A 19,906-nucleotide genomic window follows, 5' to 3' on the forward strand; every position below is an offset into this window, starting at 1 on the left:
TACCTTACATTCATGCATAACATTTATTTTCACTATGTCTTTTTAAATTGCTTTTGGTTATTTCAGTGTTCTGATATCTAAACCACTCTGGCTGAGAGAGCTCAGTGGATTGCAACTTAAAAAACACAAATGGCATAAAGAACTGTGCTACAAATGCGGAAATGCTACAAGTTGTTACCACCAGCAGAAGTTACTGGGTGACACTAAAATCGCACACCCTTACAGAAAATTAGCCAACTGTTTGTTAGTTGTAAAATTCTGATTGCACAATTCCAGTATAACAGGAGGATACACAAATAGTGTCAGCCTTTTACTTATTGCCAGTGTATCCATCAATTTTTGGTGATCCTGCAAAACTCTGTATTTTCTGTATTTGCAGGGGGATTTTATATGCCATGTATGTGCTGTCAAATTGTTTGTGTTCATCAGTTTGCAGCGTTTTTTCTTACTGCGTTGACAGAGTCATGAATATGCTTTCTTCATTTTCTTGTGGTCTTGTCCTCTTGCATTTGTTTTCTTAGGTTTCATTGAGCTATCAGTCTACAAACTTAGCAGACATGTACAAAGAAGTGTATTTGCAAAAGACAGTAAAATTTTATATATATATATATAATATATATATATAGCGCCGTACCATTAAGAACTTATATGAGAGACCTTATTCACCTGCAGACATGTCAGAGCTGGGCGGCGAGAAGCTTGTGTTTGCTCACTTGACTCAGGGTGACATGGGCTAGACCATTCTGCTCATTTCTGGTTTGGTTATTTTCAAATGTGTTGTACAAATTGGGCCAGTCAACTGGGTCCATGGGTGTCACATGCTTTAAGTATGCACTCAGTGCCCAGTGACAGGAGCGAAAGAGGCGGAATGTGGAAAGTGTGTTGCATTAGCTTAGAGAGCTACTGGTCAATACTGGATTAAATAAATCCAAAACATAGCCTTGGGTCTCAGGCCGTGTATGGATCTCACAGATAGTCGTACCTTTCAGGCTTGGTCAGTCTTTTACTTTTTTACCGGTGAAGTATGATGTGGGGGGGGGTGATAAGACATATGGCTCATACACAGATGATGAATGACCAGATAAAGACAAAAAAAGGGAAAAGAAAAAAACAGCAGGAGATAAATAGGTTGGGGTGGGACACAGTTTACAGTACGAGGCTATGCTAACCCTAAGCCACATATTATGCCTTGATTGGAATTTTATTTGTTTGATAGGATGGCATGTCCCTGTCATTTATAGAACGTATTCTGATATATATATAAGTGAGGTTGGATAAAATATTATGTCATACCACTGCTGAAATCAAAAATATCAGTTGCCTGAAAAATCAGTAGTGATAGTACTAGTTGCAATTTTGCACAAATAAGTGACCTGTTGATATGTGTATGTTGTAGCACTCAGCTTTAATGTCTTCCTCTCCTCTCTCGCAGCCGAGTTCGACCATCAGCTGGTGCGATCAGCTCCCTTCATCCTCAGCAGCCCTCTCCAGCTCCAGTCTCTCCTCAGCGTCACTCTCCAGCTCCAGTCTCTCCATGGAGTCCCGAGCACCAGCACCTGCAACGACAGCGTCAGACGACATGGAATCAGACGAAAGACCGTATGTCTGCGACCTATGTAGCTGCGCCTACAAGCATGCCAGCTCCCTGCTCAACCACAAGCTCACCCACAAGACTGGAGACTTCAGGTAGGGACTCAAGACTCTTTTAGATAGATGGATAAGAATTTTGTGCCCTCCAGGTATCTACTGTTTTAAGTTGATGTCAATAAATATGCCAAAATGTTGATTAGCAAGACAAAGAACTTCTACCACCTAACTCATTGAAATTTACAATAAATGGAGAGCATCAGTTCAATGCCTGAAATATTGTAACCCCTTTTCAACTCTAACCTCCACACCATTTTCCTCTCCATAACTCAGGTGCGACTTTTGCAGCAAGCCCTACACTAACTACATGTCCCTGCGCAACCATATGCGAATCCACGGTCAGAAGCGCTACATGTGCGACTTGTGCGGGAAGGCCTTCCGCCTGGCCCGGTACCTCCGTAACCACCAGAGGATCCATGATGACGGGCCCAACCGCTTTGACTGTCCCTCCTGCTGCAAGAGCTACAGGACCATGCTGGAGCTGGCCCAGCACCGCTGCAGCGCTGCTGTGTCCAACCAGGTGGGTCTGTGTGAGAAGGTGCTTTGAGAGGAGTGGATGATGCTTGGGATGATGTGTGTTGGGCTACATTAATTCTGCTACTATCCCGATTCTGTGCGCGTAATTTTTCAGCAAAACGCGTGAGAGCTTGCATATTTTATATTTGAATGAAATGTGATGGGATACTTAATTTTAGGATGTGTTTTGTTTTGCTACATAAATGTTTCTTGAATGCGATTGATACAGTGATCAGATTTATGAATCACAACTTCTAGCAGAGGAGATGAGCAAAATTTTTGCTCATAGCATGTGGTGACCTGATCAGCTGTTCCTCTAAAACTTGTCTGACCTGTGCTCCTCTCTCTTTTTTACTCATCCTCTATTTATAAACAGCTGTAGTCTCAATCTTCTATATTAACAGTAGTAAATTAATTAAGTCTCAAATTTCATAAACCAGTGAAATCAATTAACAAATCTCAGCGTGTTAACATCTTACTGTATGTACAATGTGTGTGGCACAGGATGAAACTCCCCTAATGGCAATGAAAATCTTTAAGAACACCATAAATTTTTGGTTTCATTTTTTTTTTTTTAAAGGCTCAGTTATTTCCTAAAACAGCTGGTCACTGTAGTTTTAAGCGGACAGGAGGAAATAGAGCATTTGTTTTGGGCTATTTTCAATGGCGGATTAATACACAAAGAACCATATAGAATATCACTAGACTTGTACGTTTTATGGAATTTTTAAATACGTGAAATTACTTGTCTTGTTTCCTCTATAAATAAATAAATATGCCACGTCATTTATTGGAACAGTGTAGTAACTGGCTTGAAATCAAACACAAATTCGTTTATTCCTACGATAGGCGTCGTGACACACAACAAACCTTCGAACTTTTATTGTTAAACCTTTTAATGCTTAAATGGTTTGTCACTCCCCTCAGTTGCAAATTTGGAATATTAACAACAAATATCTTCTTCATCATCACCTTTTTCTTTCCCCAATTTTGAATGTCCAATTCCCTCTGCCCTGCAGTTCTTGTCACTGCTAACTCTGCTGTTGGCCTGAGTACGGTGTCGCCAGCAGTGTGTCACAAGGCGCCAGCCCATGCCAGCAAGGAGCTTCAGCAGGAGGGCATATTATCTGGCACACTACCTGTCCCAGTACCACCTCCCTTCATGAAGGCACCCTGACATGCCAGTAGGTGTCGCTAGTGCAAAAGGACCAGAGCCCTCCAGGCCATTGCGATTTTTTTTAATGCAGTGCTATTTTTAGTCTGAACGCTCGTTTAAGTTGTTTACCACTTAGTCCTCATATTGGTTGAAAATCCACCGGAAATTATTGCAGCCACAAAAAAATTGCACTGCTTTAACCACCATCGTTATATTACAGCTTTCCCGTAACCATTCAATAGCAAAGTACAGTCGCCTAGCATAGGCTAGGCGACTGTACTTTCTCATTGTGCAGCACACCACGTGTCTCCAGTAATGACATGTTGTTGCTTTAATAGAGGAGGTCAGGGGTGTTATGTGTCAGCCTGTAGGAGCTGAGGGATTGTGCTGTGCAGTGACTTCTTGAGTGGCAGCTGCAACATTTTAAAGTTTAATGTTTAGGTTAATATTAGACTGCTCTGCAGCAGCCTACTCACCTGGTCTGCTCTTTCCGCTTGACACTAGTGCTCATCCTGTAACATATGAGACTGCGTAAGGTCTGACCGACCAAGGACCAATCGCAGAAACAAAATGAGGGGACAGAAACTAGGAGTGTTCCCTACTAAGATCAAGCAGAAGTATATGTTTATAGAATGTTCCAGTGTCTGATGTAAAGGTCTAGACTAAATGACACTAGAGGGCCTTTAAAACAACATTTTCAGCTGGTATTAAGTTATCCTTTAAGTGATTTAACTTATGAGTTCACTTTTACATTTATTAAAAGTCAAATTTAGACTGGTTTATAAAAGGAAAATTGATATTAACTAATTTATGCTCAAATAGAAACACTGATATGCTTCATTGTTATACATGCAGAAAGTCAGAAAGTTCCTTTCAACAATGTCCCACTTAGATTTAAATGTAGTAAAAATGCATAAAACTAAACAGACTTTGACTCCATAAACTCTCATCTATGGTGAAATGTGTGTGGCAGCAAATACAAAGAGCAGAATCTAAGAATTACAGCAAGCCATATCCTGTGAACTAAATAATGCACAAAACAATGGCATCTCGTGTCAGCTGATTTAATGTTTTTTGTTTTTTTTTAAAGTACTTTTGAAAACATCTGAAAGTTAAACCTTTTAATTCTACATGCAAAAGTCCATTATCAGTACCACTAGTGTAGTGCTGTAATAGCAGTTATTGAGTGGGCCTGTCCAGAAAAGTGACAGTGTGTTGTAAACCAAAACCTTGCCTCAGCCAATTTGATGTGGCTGGTATGATGGTCTGATGTGCTCTTTAATAACCGAATGTGTGCAGTGTTTCCCTCAAGTGTGCGGGTCACCTGTGGGACTGGGGTGGCATTTTAGTACTTAATTAACTATATGAAATCAAAGTCTATAGTTAATATAAATGCAGTTAGTTAATGACACATACACTAATGTACCTAACTGTATAGTATCAAGCCATCAAGATCTGACTGAAGTGTAGACTTTCAGCTTTAATTCAAGGGGTTTAACAAAAATATCACAATAACTGTTTGGGAATTTCAGCCATTTCTAGACATATTCACTAATTTTCAGAGGTTTAAAACTATTTTGGACAAGTGACTGACAATGAGTTTCATGGTGAGGTTTGGCCGTCTCCATCGTTATTTCATGACAATTGAAGCAGATAAAAGATCTGTAGTTGATTTCAGCATTTGGTAGCTGTTCATGGAAAGTCTCAATATGCGGTCCAAAGAGGAGTCAATGCAAGTGAAGAAGGAAATCATTTGGCTAAAAAAACAAAGCAAACCTTTCAGACAGATGGCAAATACCTTAGGAGTGGCCAAATCAACAATTTGAAGAAGGAATGCAATGGTGAGCTCAACAACAGCATAAGGCCTGGAAGATCACAGAACACAACTAAAGAGGATGATTGCAGAATTCTTTCCTTGGTGAAGAAAAACCCCTCACAACATCCAGCCAGGTCAAAAGCACTCTGGAGGAGGCAGGTGTATCATTGTCAAAGTCCACAATCAAGAGACACCTTCACGAATGTAAATACCACAAGGTGTAAACCACTGGTAACACTCAAGAACAGAGAAGCCAGATTAGACTTTTTCAGAAAACATTTAAAAAAGCGTCCCCAGTTCTTGAAGAAGATTCTTTGGACAGAGGAAACCCAGACGAACTTGGTAGAGAAGAGTATGGAGAAGGAACGGAACGTAGCGGATCGTGAGCCAAAGCCACCACATATTCTGTCAAATATGGTGGAGGCAGTGTTATGGAATGGGCAAGTATGGCTGCCAATCGAACTGGGTCACTGCTGTTTATTGATAATGTGACTGCTGACAGAAGTAGCAGGATGAATTCTGAAGTGTATAGGACTAAACTGTCTGCTCAGATTCAGCCAAATGCTTTAAAACTGATAGGACTGTGCTTCACAGCACAGATGGATAATGAACCAAAACATACTGTGAAAGCAACCTGAGACCTTCTCAAGGCAGAGAAATGGAATATCCTTCAATGGCCAAGTCAGTCACCTGACCTCAACCCAAGTTAGCAGGCTTTACTCACTGAAAACAAAACTGAGGGCAGAAAGAGCCACAAAAAAGCAGCAACTGAAGGAGGCTGCAGTAAAAACCTGACAAAGCGTCTAAAAGGAGGAAACTCTGCATTGGGTGACGTCCATTGGTTCCAGACATCGGGCAGTCACTGACTGCAAAGGATTTTCATCCAAGAATTAAAAATAATCCTTATATTGATGATTATGTTGGTTTTGTCCAACATGAAAAAGAGTCTGAAAAAGAGTGAATATGTATAAAAATGGCCGTAATTCCTAAACGGTTAATGCATAATTTTTGTTGAACCCCCTGAATTAAAGCTGAAAGTCACATCTTGATGGCTTTGTTTGAAATCCATGTTGGTGGTGTACAGATGAAACTTCTGAAAATCGTGTCACTGTCCAAATACTTATGTACCTAACTATACAAATATATGTGTGTGTGTGTGTGTGTGTGTGTGTGTGTGTGTGTGTGTGTGTGTGTGTGTGTGTGTATGTATATGTATATTGCACTTTATTAGGAACACTTCTTCACCTGCTCACAAAACCTCATGCAATTAGCATGTCATGAGTCCAATTAGCCAGTCATGTCAGAGCTGCCACTCACTGGATGTATTTTGTTTTTCACACCATTCTGAGTAAACTCTAGGGACTGAAAATCCCAGGAAATCAGCAGTTTCAGAAATACTCAAACCAGGCTGTCTGGAACCAACAATCATGTCAGGTTCAAAGTCACTCAGATCACATTTTTTCCTCATTCGGATGTTTGTGATGTGAACATTAACTGAAGCTCCTGACTGTGTGTGCACAATTGTATGCATTGCCCTGATGCACCATGATTGGCTGATTGGATAATTGCATGAATAAACAGGTGTACAGGTCTTCCTAATAAAGTGACGAGTAAAATTGGTGGAGTACATCGTTAACATATTTTCTTTGGTGGAAAAAAAGTTTAATTTTTCCTTCACAAATTAACAGTGATGGCAGTGTCATTTGTCCTCTTATACAATAATATGACCAACTTTTTTTTTTTTTTTAAACAATTTTATAATTTTAAAATTGAATTTACATTGTTTATGTATCTGTGGTAGAGTTTTTGCACACATGGCCCACTGTAGGGGAAACACTGGGGTGTGAATGTTGATGTGCATGTATGGCAAGGTATATTTTTTATTATTTACTTTGATAAAACGTGTGCATGTGACATAATGTAGCCCATTTTTCTTGACCCTCTGTCCTCTATCCAGCAACAGTTTTTACAAGCAGCCTACTCGGGAAAACTTATTCCCAGCCCTCCTGTAATGAAAGTGGGCTGTGGACCTAGGGTTAGACGAGGGTTAGGCTAAGTTCATGCAAAGGGTCAGGGCTCAGATATCAGAGAATGGATACAATTCAGTTGATTATCCTCACAAGTATAGTAATGCAATTGTGTGTGTGTGTGTGTGTGTGTGTGTGTGTGTGTGTGTGTGTGTGTGTGTGTGTGTGTGTGTGTGTGTGTGTGTGTGGGCGCGTGTGTGTGTGTGGGCGCATGCGTGCGCGTGTGTCTGTGTGTGCGTGGGGTTGGTTCATAAGAACCGGTTCAACTGTCCGTCCTGCTTTAAGAGCTACCGAACCATGCTGGACCTGGCCCAGCACCGCTGCAGCGCCGCGGCCAAAAACCAGGTTGGTGTGAGCATGAGTGAGTGTGTGTGTCTGTGTGTGTTGTGTGTGAGGCAGAGTCAGCACACTGCAGTTTAACTGTGAGGAAGGGCCGACTCGTGCAAGAGTTTTAGATGTGATGGTCACACTGATGTAACCGTTCAAACTTCTTTTACGATGTGGCTTTTTAACATAAAATCATTATGACAAAACTCGTCAGCATCTTCTTTCCTTGGTGCTGTCATCTGTTTCAGTGTAACTGCAATGGTGGCGGTGTTAGCCTGATTTCAGCATCAAAGCAGACACAGATGATAACTTCTGATGGCTGTCAGAGCATGTGTCTGACCATTACATCGAAAATCCCATGCACAAAAAAACTCACTTTTGAAGTAATTCACGTTTATCAGAATGAGAGAAATTCCATTTCCCTACAACTTGGGTGTCCTTTTTGACCACCAGTATTAAGGCTCGAATACCAACTGGGCAGCTACACCAGGCCCCAGACATGCAACATTCATACCTAAACTTGGGGCCCTGTCCTCTAGTGAGGTCCTGAGTTAAAATCTAGTCTAGTTTATTATTTTGGTAAATATTGTACTTACATGGTGCATTTCTGTAAATTGAGCTACCACAGACTAATTACTCATTACTTAGTAACAGGGTGGTCAATAGGTGCTCACTGCTCATTTTTGCCCAGGGGCCCGCTAGTGGGTAAATCCACCCCTGACCTGGCACAGCCTTAAAACGGGTGTCCACAGGTCATGAATGGGTTTTGAACACATCTGTTTTATTAAAACTATTTAGTTTGGAAGTGAAAATAAAGGTATGCATTGAAGGACAGGTTCACACTTTTTCAAGTCTGTCTTTAATACTGAAACAGTTGCAGTAATTGTTTTTCCTGTCTATTCTGGATGTGATCAGATCTCTTTCTTAGTCCAGTGTGTATGATGGATTTCCAAATCACAGTCCCTGTTCTGTGCAAAAGTGTCTCCCATAGTTCAGCTGAAGCTAATCTGCTTCAGCAGTCTGAGTAAGACTGTTTTTATTATGGAATTTCCCGTCTTTGTGATAGTTTAATGCATCGTAAAAGTACTTCCTACTTCAATTTTCACTTCCAAGTCAGTGTTCTAATAATTGTCGAACTGGATTTGTTTTAAACTGCTCATTTCAGTTTGTACTGCATATCCCGTTGTCTTGGCAGGGCATCTGGTCTGAAAATGTAAACATCCCTGATATGAATGATGGTCTGAACTATGAAGATAAGACCCAAGTTGTATAACAAAACTGAATTTTCCTACAAGACTTACTTTTAAAAATATGATGAGGCAAAGTTAAAGCTTAAAGGTCTCCTGTAGCCCTAAACCTTCAGGGAAAAGGTCAGTTAGAAGTTCGGTTTAACATTGTCAGCAAAACGAGGACAGGTTGACAAGGCAAGTATCTTCTGTAGTTGTCATGGCTTCAGAAGATAGATGTAGATCCATGTTAATGTTGGAAGTCAACATTCTGTATAGCTATGATTTCTACATTTGGTAAATTGATAAATACTTGTGTGTAATTGTGTGTGTATGTGTGTACAACTTGATCACTCCATCCCCTCATATTAATAGGTTTAAAGACAGGGTAGCAAAAGGTAATGAGTCTGTGAGACAGAAATGAAATACATTAACTTCAGCAGTTCCACTAGACGGTACAAGAAACTTGAAGAATCAGTTTTATTGTGGAGAAAAACAGCAGCTCATCACATTCATATGTCACCTCTCCTCCGCTCTGCATCTTATCTCTGTGTTGTCACAAAATCTATGTGCATTTCTGGAGTGAATGTGGCACAAACTGTGTAATAAGACGGAAATGATTTTTCAAACGTCCCTCTCCCTCCTGTCTTTCTCTGTTCACCCCTCCTTCCATCCAGTCTGGCGGTCGTCGTTCCAATTTCTCCGCCACTCCACGCCGCCAGCAACAGCAGCAACAGCAGCAGCAGCAAAACAGTGCTAACTCCATGATGCAACCGCAGCATGGAGGACACGGCCAGCAGGAACCTCTGCCCTCCCACTGCGTGTCACCAATGTCCCAGGGAGGGCAAGGCGGCAGCGTGGCCAGCCAGACTGTGCCTGACCCCCACCAGGTAGGGAGGAGACGTCAAGGCACACGGGCAGGACAAACACTGTGGAATCATTACAGCTTTATGATTTTGTTGTTTCTATGAGAGGGTGTGTTGATCTCTGTGTTCCAGCAGGGCCGTCCCAGTTCGGTGTCCTCCCAGAGCAGCCAGCAGAGCATGAGGAGCTCGTCCTCCAACAAACATGTCTCCTCCTCCAGCGCCACCCCATCCTCCTCCTACTCCCTGCTCCAGCCCCTGGTGCCTGAGGTAAAGGAGATGAGCTCGGGATACACTAGGCTGAGCGCCAACCCCATGGTAGGAGAGAGAACCGCCACGCACCCGCCATCCACTATCTGCTGGCTAGCTGCCTTCTCCCTGTCTGCCTACTAACATCAGGAGAGAGGGACTAATGTTTGAATGCTTTAGGTGTCCACTGGGGCTTTCTATCCACAGCCCACCTTTCCTCGGGACTGTGGATAGAAAAGAGCCACAGATAACTGTTTTGGTAGTAAGATAAAGCTGTCGAATGTCAGAGTGCTGCTACATGTGGGAGAGGCCTGGTGGACACAGTCTTAGTTCTCCTCTTAAATCTTTTTGGTTTTAGTCTGCTGTTTTCATTTAAAATACTCTCGAGGCACCTGTGGAAATATGTTTCTACAATATGACTTCAGAATTTGATCCAGAAGACACTGTTCCGAAAATGACCCCCTCAAAACAGTGTTGAAATGTTGCACAAAAAATGCTACTCTTGCCAGTCTTTCTGTTTTGAAAATAGTAGGTGGATTGTGTCTCTCTTGCAGTTCAAAAAGACCAACTGACTGGCGAGTGTCTGTACGTAGACAATCTAGTGTTAGCTGACTGTGTGCATCCTTTTCCGACTGCACAGTAATCAAATACTGGCCAACAACTAATGCTAGTAGATTCTAGACAATAGTGAAAAGCTCCCAGTTAGACTTTTCAGTGCATCACATTGATGTTTCAAAGTAGGATGAGGATCTCAGAGCTGTGGAGCCGCTTGTCCCGTCAGTCTGTGAAACGATGAAAGTAGGAGAAAAATCATCACGCTCAACCCAGGAGAAAAAGAGAGAGCTGGGTCAGGTGTAACCACAGCAACAGTCCAAAAACATAAAAGAGAGGCTCGCACACTCAAGCCTCAGGCCGCTCCTTCAGTTCAGCTACCAGCTGTAAAGGCTAGAACGGTTATGCATTTTACTCTCCTGTGCTGGATTTAAAACAAGGATCTCAATTGAAGGAGTAGTTGAATAGATCAGGGTGTGAACGTCTTTTTGTAGGGATGCCCCGATCAGATTGTTTGGCCACGATCCGAGTCGTCTGGGCAAAATATCAGCTAAAAATGAGAAGCTGCTACCTGAATGTTTTGCACACTGATCTTTACTAATGATAAATACAGTTGTCGCTTTTCACTTGCATTACAGTGAAAGCTGCTCCGCAGGGCCAGGGCCAGATACCAAGCGGCTTGGTATCAGGGTCGATACCAAGCCTTAGGATTAGCTCAGTACATCTCTATTTTTTTGTACTTCTTGAAGTCTGTAAAACTATAAGATCAGCTAACGCTAGCTCAGCAGCCGAAGTGAGGAGTGAGAGCTTTCAACAAGTCCTTCAACTTCAAGTCTTTCAACAAACTTTAACGGTCAGACGTGACAAATCAACAGTTCATCATCATTACTGTAATGTCACAAAGCTACGTAGCAGTCATCACATCACAAGGCCGGTCTGAAGATAAAGGTTGACACTTTTCTTCCAACAATTCTCACAGTGCCCAGCGAAGAAAGCCAACAGACTAAAATTCAGTTGATAAGGTCATTTCTTGATCTTGGGCTCGAAACTGTTGATGGACTCTGGCGGTGGGAAGCTCTCTAACACTACTAACTGGGGGCTGTGCTGTTAACTCAGCCCTGGCTTTCACACTTTCACACTAATCATTCACTCAGCTTGTGTTGCGCATCTCGATGTTGTAGTTGGGGGTGCACATGATTCATATTTCATCATAACATTTTACTGTTTGTCACTCACAAAGCCTTCACAGTCAAGATGAATCAAGTTTGATTTAATAATAGTGCTCCTCAAATCTTCCATTTGGAGTCTGATTTTATATAAAAAAAAAAAACATTCAAAATGTTCAGGTTGGAAGATCCAATCTAATCTGGTTAACAACTGAATATGTTGCCTGCATCAAGGCTTTTCTGTGATTCGGCTAGTTTCAGCTGCTAACTGTGATTGCTGCCACACTGGCACTACAGAAATTAGTGGCTGATGAACTGCTCTCATTTTAGTACTTAAAATAAATCCACAATGTGCAAGGTAGCCACCTGCAAAGTTTCAGAAACGCATGCCTCCCTGTCACAATTTGTTTAATGTAAATGAACATGTATGCCATTGTTTTTGGGTAGAGCTGGACTACAATTATATTATTGCATGTTGACTTTTCATACGATAGTATTGTGTCAAAAACAATTCTGAAGTAATTCTGCTCCACAATTAGTGTTTGAATGAATGAAGGATTAAATCTTAATGAGTTTTTTAGTATTTGGAACTTTTTCGAAGTGAATAGTTGGAAACTAACAGTTTTACTCTCAATTCAGCTTCAGGTTTTAAAGTTGACATTTGTCTGATAACCTGCCAATGTTAAAAGGATTTCCCATGGCCTTTATTGCTCCCGAGTAAATGTGCAGATACACTGTTCTGAACTCATCTTTCCCTCATCCATCTGAATTTCACCAAGCATCAGTTGGTGTTATTTAAACTGAAAAGTCACTCCACTGACTCTTTCTTTCTTTCTTCCTTTCTCCCCCCCCCCCACCTCCTCGTACAGCCGAAGCACCAGGACACTTTCTCTCTGGCCCCCCAGCGGCCCCTCACCACCATCAACCCCATTGGCCACTCCCTTCATCCGAACGGAGCACCAACGCTCAAGCCTTCCCCTGTGCCACGCACCATCCAGGCCATGCCCTGGGAGCAGCGCTCCCTCTACAATCAATGAGAACCCCCAGGAATCAATCGCCCCCCTTCACGTCGCATCCACCACCACCCCTACACACCCTCCTCCTCCTCCCCCTCCCCACCCCTTTCGGATCCAGCATCAAGGATGGAGGACTTCAGAAGCCCCTCCACCACCTCACCCCTTCTTTGGAACGTTGTGTTTGGGATCAGGGGAGGGAACTGTTGAGAACTAGTTGAGATTGATTACTGAGTAGTTAGGTTAAAAAAATGTGTTGCCTTGACCCTCATGTATGATCTATGCCATGTACTGGATATAAGTTAAAATGTCCCCTAATCTGTCCTCTCACTAAGAATTTATCTCCCCATCCTTCTATCCCACTAGTTATGAAAATATCTATCCTTCCCATTATGAATAGTGTCTCTCCCCACCCCCAATTCCTTTATCCATACAGTATCTTAAATGAAACAAAAGGCTATTTTTTATCAAGAGTGTGATCCAAACCCTAAACCCTGAAGTTGTCAAAGTAAATGTGACGAAATTCTCAAAAGTTTGATATGTTTTTGAACATAAAACCCAGCTTTTTTGTTAAATGAGGCTTCTGGAAAGTAAAGGGAAAGGGGAAACATGAACTTTTTTGTTTTGTTTTTTTTTTTTGTTTTTTTTTTAAACGTACCCCTTCAAATATGCTCCAGAATGAACATTGTGTATATTGTGCGTTAGGAGGTGTCATGACTATTTCAGAAAGTCGTTTCCGTTCTATTTGACGTTACAGCACCCACACCTCTCATCTCTGAGCACCAATGGCAAGGACCATGACCGAAGCGACTAGGCCGACTGTTGTTCAGAAAAGCATTTCAGAAATGTCCATGGCAGTTTGGCTTCTCTGTGTTGTCAAGACTGAAGCCCTGCTGTTGAAGAGGACCCCTTCGCTACCCAGCAACAGCCACGGAATAAGGAGGCTTTGGTGCGGTTACCTTCTGTTAACACACAACTAAAAACTCACTTTTCCTACACTCGCATCTGACTGGTGGCGTGTTGGTATTGTAGTTTCAATAATCTGCTGGCTGGGAATCAAATCTAGAAGATAACAGCACAAGTCTCCATCCCTTTTGTTCCGAAATGACCGTTAACATCTTTGTTCCTTTCACTTTAAAGCACTTCAAGACAAGTGCTCTATAGTTATTACTATTACTGTCTCTGCCAACCAGCCCCAGCCTCTGTCTAGAGCTGTGTTGGCTGTAAAGATGTAACATTGCCTTACATCACCCCCTAATCACAACTCACTCACATCATCACTAGGGACTTAGCAGCAGAACTGGGCCTGGTTTGTGCCCGTAACGCAGCTGCATCTGGAGGCTACGGTGGCCGAAAAAACGGCGTCTCTGCAGCTCCGGGCCCCACTCCCGCCCCCAGCTCCGACACACCCCCTCAAGTGTTGCTTTTCTTGTGGCAAACGTCATACCTGCATCTCACTGCTCCCCAGGATGGATCTAGTTAACACCTACCTGCAGGGTGTTTCAATAAGCAGCCAATCATAGTTGGCTGGATGAATCCAAATAAACACAATAGATGAAGTGTTTTGTAAACAGTCAATTTGATGAATAACAGTTTAATCATGGATCCGATAGGTAGTTGAGTTAGGTTATCTTGCTAACATGGTGCTCATTGAAATACCCACAATTCTACTGACATTGTATTTTCTCTTTTAAAAGTTGTTTCTATTTTTATTCATGACATATTTCCATTGTTGCTTTCTCTATCCTTGTAAAGTGTCTTTGAGTATTTAGAAAAGTGCTATACAAATAAAATGTTTTATCATTATCACCATCAGTGCTGCTTTTCCTAAACTTAGAAGACATCAAACCACACATTACAAAAGAGAGAGTTTGGCATTTTTTGCTTGAAAAATGTCAAATATTAGCCAATCGTCAAAAAAGTTTTGGATTAATTTTCAGTCAATCCAGTTCCTGACTTAATTGTTGCAGTTTTAATTAGAACACAGAAGTAACATCCACATTTTGCAGGAGAGGAGAGTAAATTGATGGCTAGTACCTGTCAATACGTGTGCTGTTCAACATTTACAGCTGGTCTCTGAATAATGGAAGGTTTGAACATTTCCCTGACAACTGTGTAAACTTCGTCTACAGATGAAGATTGTGTGACAGGTCAAAAGCTCCAGAACAAGCAGGTAAGTGGACCTTGAGTGACAACTAAAATCTCTTTGGTTTTCTCTGCATGTCCCAATAGTAAAGACTTTGAAGACAAGACACCGCTAGGTGATTGTCTCCACTCAGTTCACCTTGTAATAGACTTTTAAATTATTCAAAAAAATAGGCAAGAATTTAAATGATTCTTCATGTTGTCTCCGAGTCTAAGCCACAGATCAGACCTATGACTTTTAATGACTTTGTAAATGAGGCAAAGAATGAGTTTCAACCGTTCAACCAAATAATATAATTGAAAGTACAGGTAATCCTCAGGAGACACCCTTTCGTACATTCCTTGCAGGGGGGGGCACCTTCACATGAAGGTGAAGGTACCCCCTTTGTTTCCCAGTTCTTTTTCTTCAAAGTGGACATAACACTGTGTCTTCCACAAAAAGGTTTTCCTCAGGTACAGGTGAGTATATACGCTACAGCTGAGCACCTAACTGGCTAATTGGTGACGTGCTGTATGTGAGGACACTATTCCCAATCATTCAATTACTATTTAACACAATTAGTAAATGTGACATTAACACTACATTAAAAGTACATTAAATGTGGGGCTGTAAATGCTGAGCTGAGCACTTTCTCTTGAGGTCCCCTCCAGACATGTTTCAAGACATAGGATACTTTGCTTTGAATAATCTCTCCTACCCCCCCACACACATTCTGGAAACCTCCAGAATCTGTCAATATAAGAATATTGTTCACTTCAAAAGTTTTAACTTCTGGACAAGCTGTGTCCTAGTTCGGTGAAAAGTCCATTCTCAGTGTATGTCCATTGGAGGTTTCAATTTTCCATATCTCACATGAGTATGTCACATACTGGACCGTGACTGTTAGAAAGTCCTGACGGTACTTCAGATGTGAAAGTTAAATTTAAGGTGAGCACAGAGAATGTTTTTCTTAAGCAGATGAACGCGCACGTGCACTTACTTCATTCTGTACCATGAAGCTCAAACGTCACAGAGAAAGCAAAACATTTTTGAGCGGATCCATGAGCAGCGTTTCCCAACCTTTTTGCCTCATATAGCCTAAAGCTATGTCTACTGGGGACCCCCTGTCACTCTTTGCACATGTGAATGAGTTTTAAATATTCCTTATAGGCCAGAAGAGGTCAAACTTCCCAGTATTTTGCAAGAAAAGGAACAATTAAAGAAACGCCAGAAGAAAAGAATCTTTTTTGTGTAGCAGAACATCTGGCAACTTAATTTTCTGGGATACTTACCCCCCAGGTTGGGAGATAGTGCCCTACGCTCTGGTCAAAAGTTTTCCAGTTGTTACTGAAACATACATAGTTTAATGTCACAGTGTTTCTGAAAATAAAGCACAGATCAAATCAATAATAAAGGTGAAAAAAAAAGGAATCATGGCGTCTTAAATCCTAAATTTGATTTCAATTTTTGACTCGTCCAGCAGCTGAACAAACTCTTGAAATTCTTTCTACAACTGAACTCAAACATTTTTCAGAGAGTTTGTCCCAACACTGTCAAATGTGTTGCACTTGTAGGCTGCTTTGTTTCCACCTTCTGTCCAGTTCATCCCAAACCAGCTCCGTGGGGTTTAAGTCTGGAGACTGCTGGTCTTCCATCCTGCTGAGCCACCATCTACTTCTGTTCTTCCAGTGTTTTGGGTCTTTATCTGGCTGTAGGATGAAGCCCTGACCAACCAGTCTGTCTTCCTCTGTTACTTGTCTTTTTGTCACCATTGTGACAACAATATACAATTCTACTTCGTGCAGCACAGTGTTGTCCTAATAATGCATCAGAGGGTGTAGTAACAGTTTGTTCCAGCACTGCCTTTGTACAGACAGAGGGTTTGTAAATAATCAACTAAAGTGGGGCCACCTGTAGGAATTGTTTGCATCAACTTTCAAGGTTTCATTTACTTCTACTGCTGCAGGAAAAAGCTGGAAATTAACCAGTTTCGTTTCTTAGTCCCTGAAAACCCCTGTTTTCTATGAAATTTTCATGACTTTTCAGTTTTTGGTGACCTAAACTTTAAAAAAATTTTTTTACCTTGGGCAGTTTACCGCTGACCATTGTACCATTTAACGGGACTTTAACGGGAGCTCGGAGGAGACAACTGAGGGGCGTGGGGGGCAACATAGTTCTCATGCAAATACCTCCAAGTTATACTAAGTATTGGGTGCAGGGCTGTATCTGAGACAAGCGGGGCGCCGCGGGGAATTGTGTGTTTGGTTGTTACTTTTGTTGTGTTGTGTGCAAAACCCCAGAGAATCGCGGTGGTTCCAAGCACTTTACTCTTCTGCACCTCTGTCTCCTGCGTGTCACGCTGAGGTCAACAGGTGGCCACCAGTGAGTCCCAACTCTGCGCTTTTATCCGGAGCGACTTCGGAGCCGAGGGTTCAGTGTCTTGCGCAAGGACCCCGTCGGCACGCGGTCGGGACGGGACGGGACGGGCCGGGCCGGGGGGGTCCAACCGCCGACCCTGGGACCGGCGGACAACCTGCTCGGCCACCTGCGCCGGAGCCGCCCTCGACCCCATGTCAATACGTTTCATCCGCATGCGCGTGCACGTGGCGGGAGCGCGCGCGGCGATTCAACCCTTAGCGCAAGGAATGAATTGGACGACCAGCACGCTTTTCTCGGCCCGATTAAAACCTCTCACGTCTCCCACCGCGCGGGACTCCGGCGCGGATCACAATGAATTAATATCCACTTATCGGTGGTCGAAGCCTTTGTTCGGTACCGACGCTGGTTATCCATAAAAAATCGTTTGCCTTTTCGATGGCCAGGCTCGTTTTCGGCGTCGGAGGGCCTCGGCGGATCCAGCCCCGGCGCGAGACCGGCTCGAAGCCGGCGGCGCTCGCAAACCGCACCACGACGCCGTTCGGGGTTCCGGCGGCTACCGATCGCCACGCCGAGGGGGTTAATTAGTAACAGCTGCTTCATTGCATATGTCGGCCGGAAATATGAGTTTGGGAAGAACACAGAACAAGCGGCGCCTCTCAGCAGAGCCCGCGAACTGAATCGACGGATTAAAGTTGAAGTCAATTACTTTTTGTTTTTGTCTCGTTAATTTGGAGAAAATAGTGGAAACGAGAGAAATGGTGGTCGAGGTCTGTCGTTTAAAAACGGAACCATTTTTGTTATTCGATGTTTTCAGAAGTTAATAAATAAATAGACATGATTTTCCGAGGCATTTGCGTCGAACAAAACGTTTCGGTTTTGTCGGGACCGAATAATCATGTTTGTCCGTCCGGGCGCTTCGGCAGGCCTGCCGGCCGGAGGCCCCGCTTCCCCCTCCCGCAGCGCAGCGCGGCGCAGGCCCCGGTGCAGTGGTCGGCGTCGGCCGCTTGGTGGCGGTAGTGGCCCAGACTGGGACAGAGAAGCCGGAGCGCTTGGCTCAAATTTACCGTCGGCTACTTTACGACCTCCACCCTCAGCCAGAATAAACAGCCCATGTCACTCTAGATACTAACAACAGTTAAAGGCAGCTTAAAAACGGAGACTTGGGCGATAAATTAACTAATAAAACTAAACTGGAGGTAGCGTATGGAGGGAATCTGTTATTCGCTGTTAAATATAGGTATGTCTAAAGTAATTGCAAGGACAAGTGGGAAGTCGGCTGTTCACTGCAGCCTTTAGGTGTTGGGGCTTTGTTCCCCGGCAGGAAGTGAATTTCTTGTGCCCTTCTTTCTGTTTTCAAGTCGGGCGCTAAATGCCGCTGCTCGTCTGTCCTGTGCAGACGTAGCCGCTGAAAACAATTTCTGGACAGACTCGAGGACGAAGAAAACAGACATTTCCTGTCTGCGAGCAGGTTCGACACTTTTCCCTTTCTTAATGAAATTGTTCTCAATCAGTTGTTGTCCCGGTTAAACACTCGTCACCTTTGATTGCGAGCTAATTTTTCTGCCTCGTCTTGAGTGCAGTTATTAAAAGGTTCGTTTCAAGCAAAAAAAAAAAAACAACAACAACCCCAAAACAAAAGTCTCCCTTTCCTTGCCCCCCCCCCCGGTCATCGTGGAGTTTGTTTTTGTGTTTCTCCACATCAGCGGGTCCTCTTGGAGCGAGGCTGCCTCCCCGCCCCGCGCTCCATTTTGTGTGCTTTGTGAGAGCAGCCCAGGTCCTCTCGTTGTCCGCCACATGAGGGATATTGGACTATTTTGATGCAGCTCGTGGTCGGTGAGTCCGATTCACAAATGGTTAAACTCCCTGAAATTATGTTTTTTTTTTTTTTTTTTTTTTATAAATTCGTTCATCCAATCCTAACCGGCCTTAAGGAAAACATCCCTTTTTTTTTTTTTTTTAATCCAGGCTGCACGAGGGAGTCCAGATCTTCGCTGCATGAGCTGGATTCAAAACGTAGAAACGAACATTAGAAATGGAGCCTGAAACAGCAAAAAAACCCCACATGATTTTTTGTCAGCAGGTCTCCTCACTTGTTGTAGAGCATATTTTACATTTTACTGAATGGAACCAATCAATTAAATTTCTCTCCTCCTTCAGTGGACAATTTATTCATTGTAAAAATGTCGGATTATTCTCTCTTCTTTTCACTCATTTTATCATTTGACAAATCCCTATGTGTTGTTGTAAAAACAATCCGCTTTGATCATTGAAATTCAGCTACACGAAGCCTAACTTTTTCAGGGATAATGAAGTCTCACCAGGCTAATTTTCATGTAGAAATGAGTCTAGTTGTAAAACTTTTTTTTTATTTCAAGGGCCAAACATTGCATTTTTTGTCCTGTAGCGCTGTTGAAAACACAAAATAAAATGTCTTTACTGGAAAAGTCATATTTACTCATGAATTAATTAGGCTTTTCAGTTCATATTGATTGTGGTTACAGAAGGGTAACAAAAGGGCCTGGGTGATAGTTGTAGAAATTTCCTTTAAATCATGGTGTTTCCTTTCTTGATCGAAGCTCTTCCACTCACTGTTTGAAAGGTTTTCAGCTGGAACTTTCTGGCAGACTCTCCTGAAAAAACTCCAGATGAAAGCTCCCCACTACAAAACTTTCTCGGCAACCAGACCTCTGGTCTGCACTCATCCACCATGAGCGACATGAATGACTTGTTGTTCACATGACTTCTTTATCTGTTAAGTTAGGCTGCCTCGTTCTCAGCTGCTGCGAGCACATCCTTCTTTGATGCCAGCACAGGAAGTGAAACCTACATGCATTAAGGTATTGG

At 42.7% G+C, this 19,906-nt stretch overlaps 1 protein-coding gene and 1 long non-coding RNA gene across 5 annotated transcripts; both read left to right on the forward strand.

The window, feature by feature from the left end:
- The first annotated feature begins 1,393 nt into the window (after nucleotides 1–1,393).
- Nucleotides 1,394–14,333, forward strand: LOC120788463 (zinc finger protein 646-like). Of its 3 annotated transcripts, none has more exons than XM_040124327.1 (5): nucleotides 1,394–1,686; nucleotides 1,921–2,167; nucleotides 9,393–9,605; nucleotides 9,714–9,896; nucleotides 12,415–14,333. In XM_040124327.1, the coding sequence occupies exons 1-5, from the start codon at nucleotides 1,409–1,411 to the stop codon at nucleotides 12,580–12,582; spliced, it is 1,089 nt and encodes a 362-aa protein (XP_039980261.1). In that variant the 5' UTR covers nucleotides 1,394–1,408; the 3' UTR covers nucleotides 12,583–14,333. The 3 variants fall into 3 exon arrangements, with proteins under 3 accessions (XP_039980261.1, XP_039980263.1, XP_039980262.1); XM_040124329.1 differs by having other exon boundaries at nucleotides 9,714–9,848; XM_040124328.1 differs by having other exon boundaries at nucleotides 9,717–9,896.
- Nucleotides 14,334–18,025: 3,692 nt separating this feature from the next.
- Nucleotides 18,026–19,495, forward strand: LOC120788037. 2 transcript variants are annotated; one of them, XR_005707181.1, is made up of 4 exons: nucleotides 18,026–18,299; nucleotides 18,421–18,530; nucleotides 18,766–18,895; nucleotides 19,028–19,495. It is a non-coding gene; the product is annotated as an uncharacterized LOC120788037 (long non-coding RNA). The 2 variants fall into 2 exon arrangements; XR_005707180.1 differs by having other exon boundaries at nucleotides 18,038–18,530.
- The last annotated feature ends 411 nt before the right edge of the window (nucleotides 19,496–19,906 follow it).

Source organism: Xiphias gladius, chromosome 3 (assembly GCF_016859285.1).
Source record: "Xiphias gladius isolate SHS-SW01 ecotype Sanya breed wild chromosome 3, ASM1685928v1, whole genome shotgun sequence".
Lineage (NCBI taxonomy): Eukaryota > Metazoa > Chordata > Actinopteri > Istiophoriformes > Xiphiidae > Xiphias > Xiphias gladius.

Bases quoted from the DNA above. Each gene is read 5' to 3' on its own strand.
- LOC120788463 (XM_040124327.1), top strand. From the start codon at position 1,409: ATGTCTTCCTCTCCTCTCTCGCAGCCGAGTTCGACCATCAGCTGGTGC. The intron at 9,606-9,713 runs GTAGGGAGGAGA...TCTGTGTTCCAG, and splicing joins CTGTGCCTGACCCCCACCAG to CAGGGCCGTCCCAGTTCGGT. The intron at 9,897-12,414 runs GTAGGAGAGAGA...CTCCTCGTACAG, and splicing joins GGCTGAGCGCCAACCCCATG to CCGAAGCACCAGGACACTTT.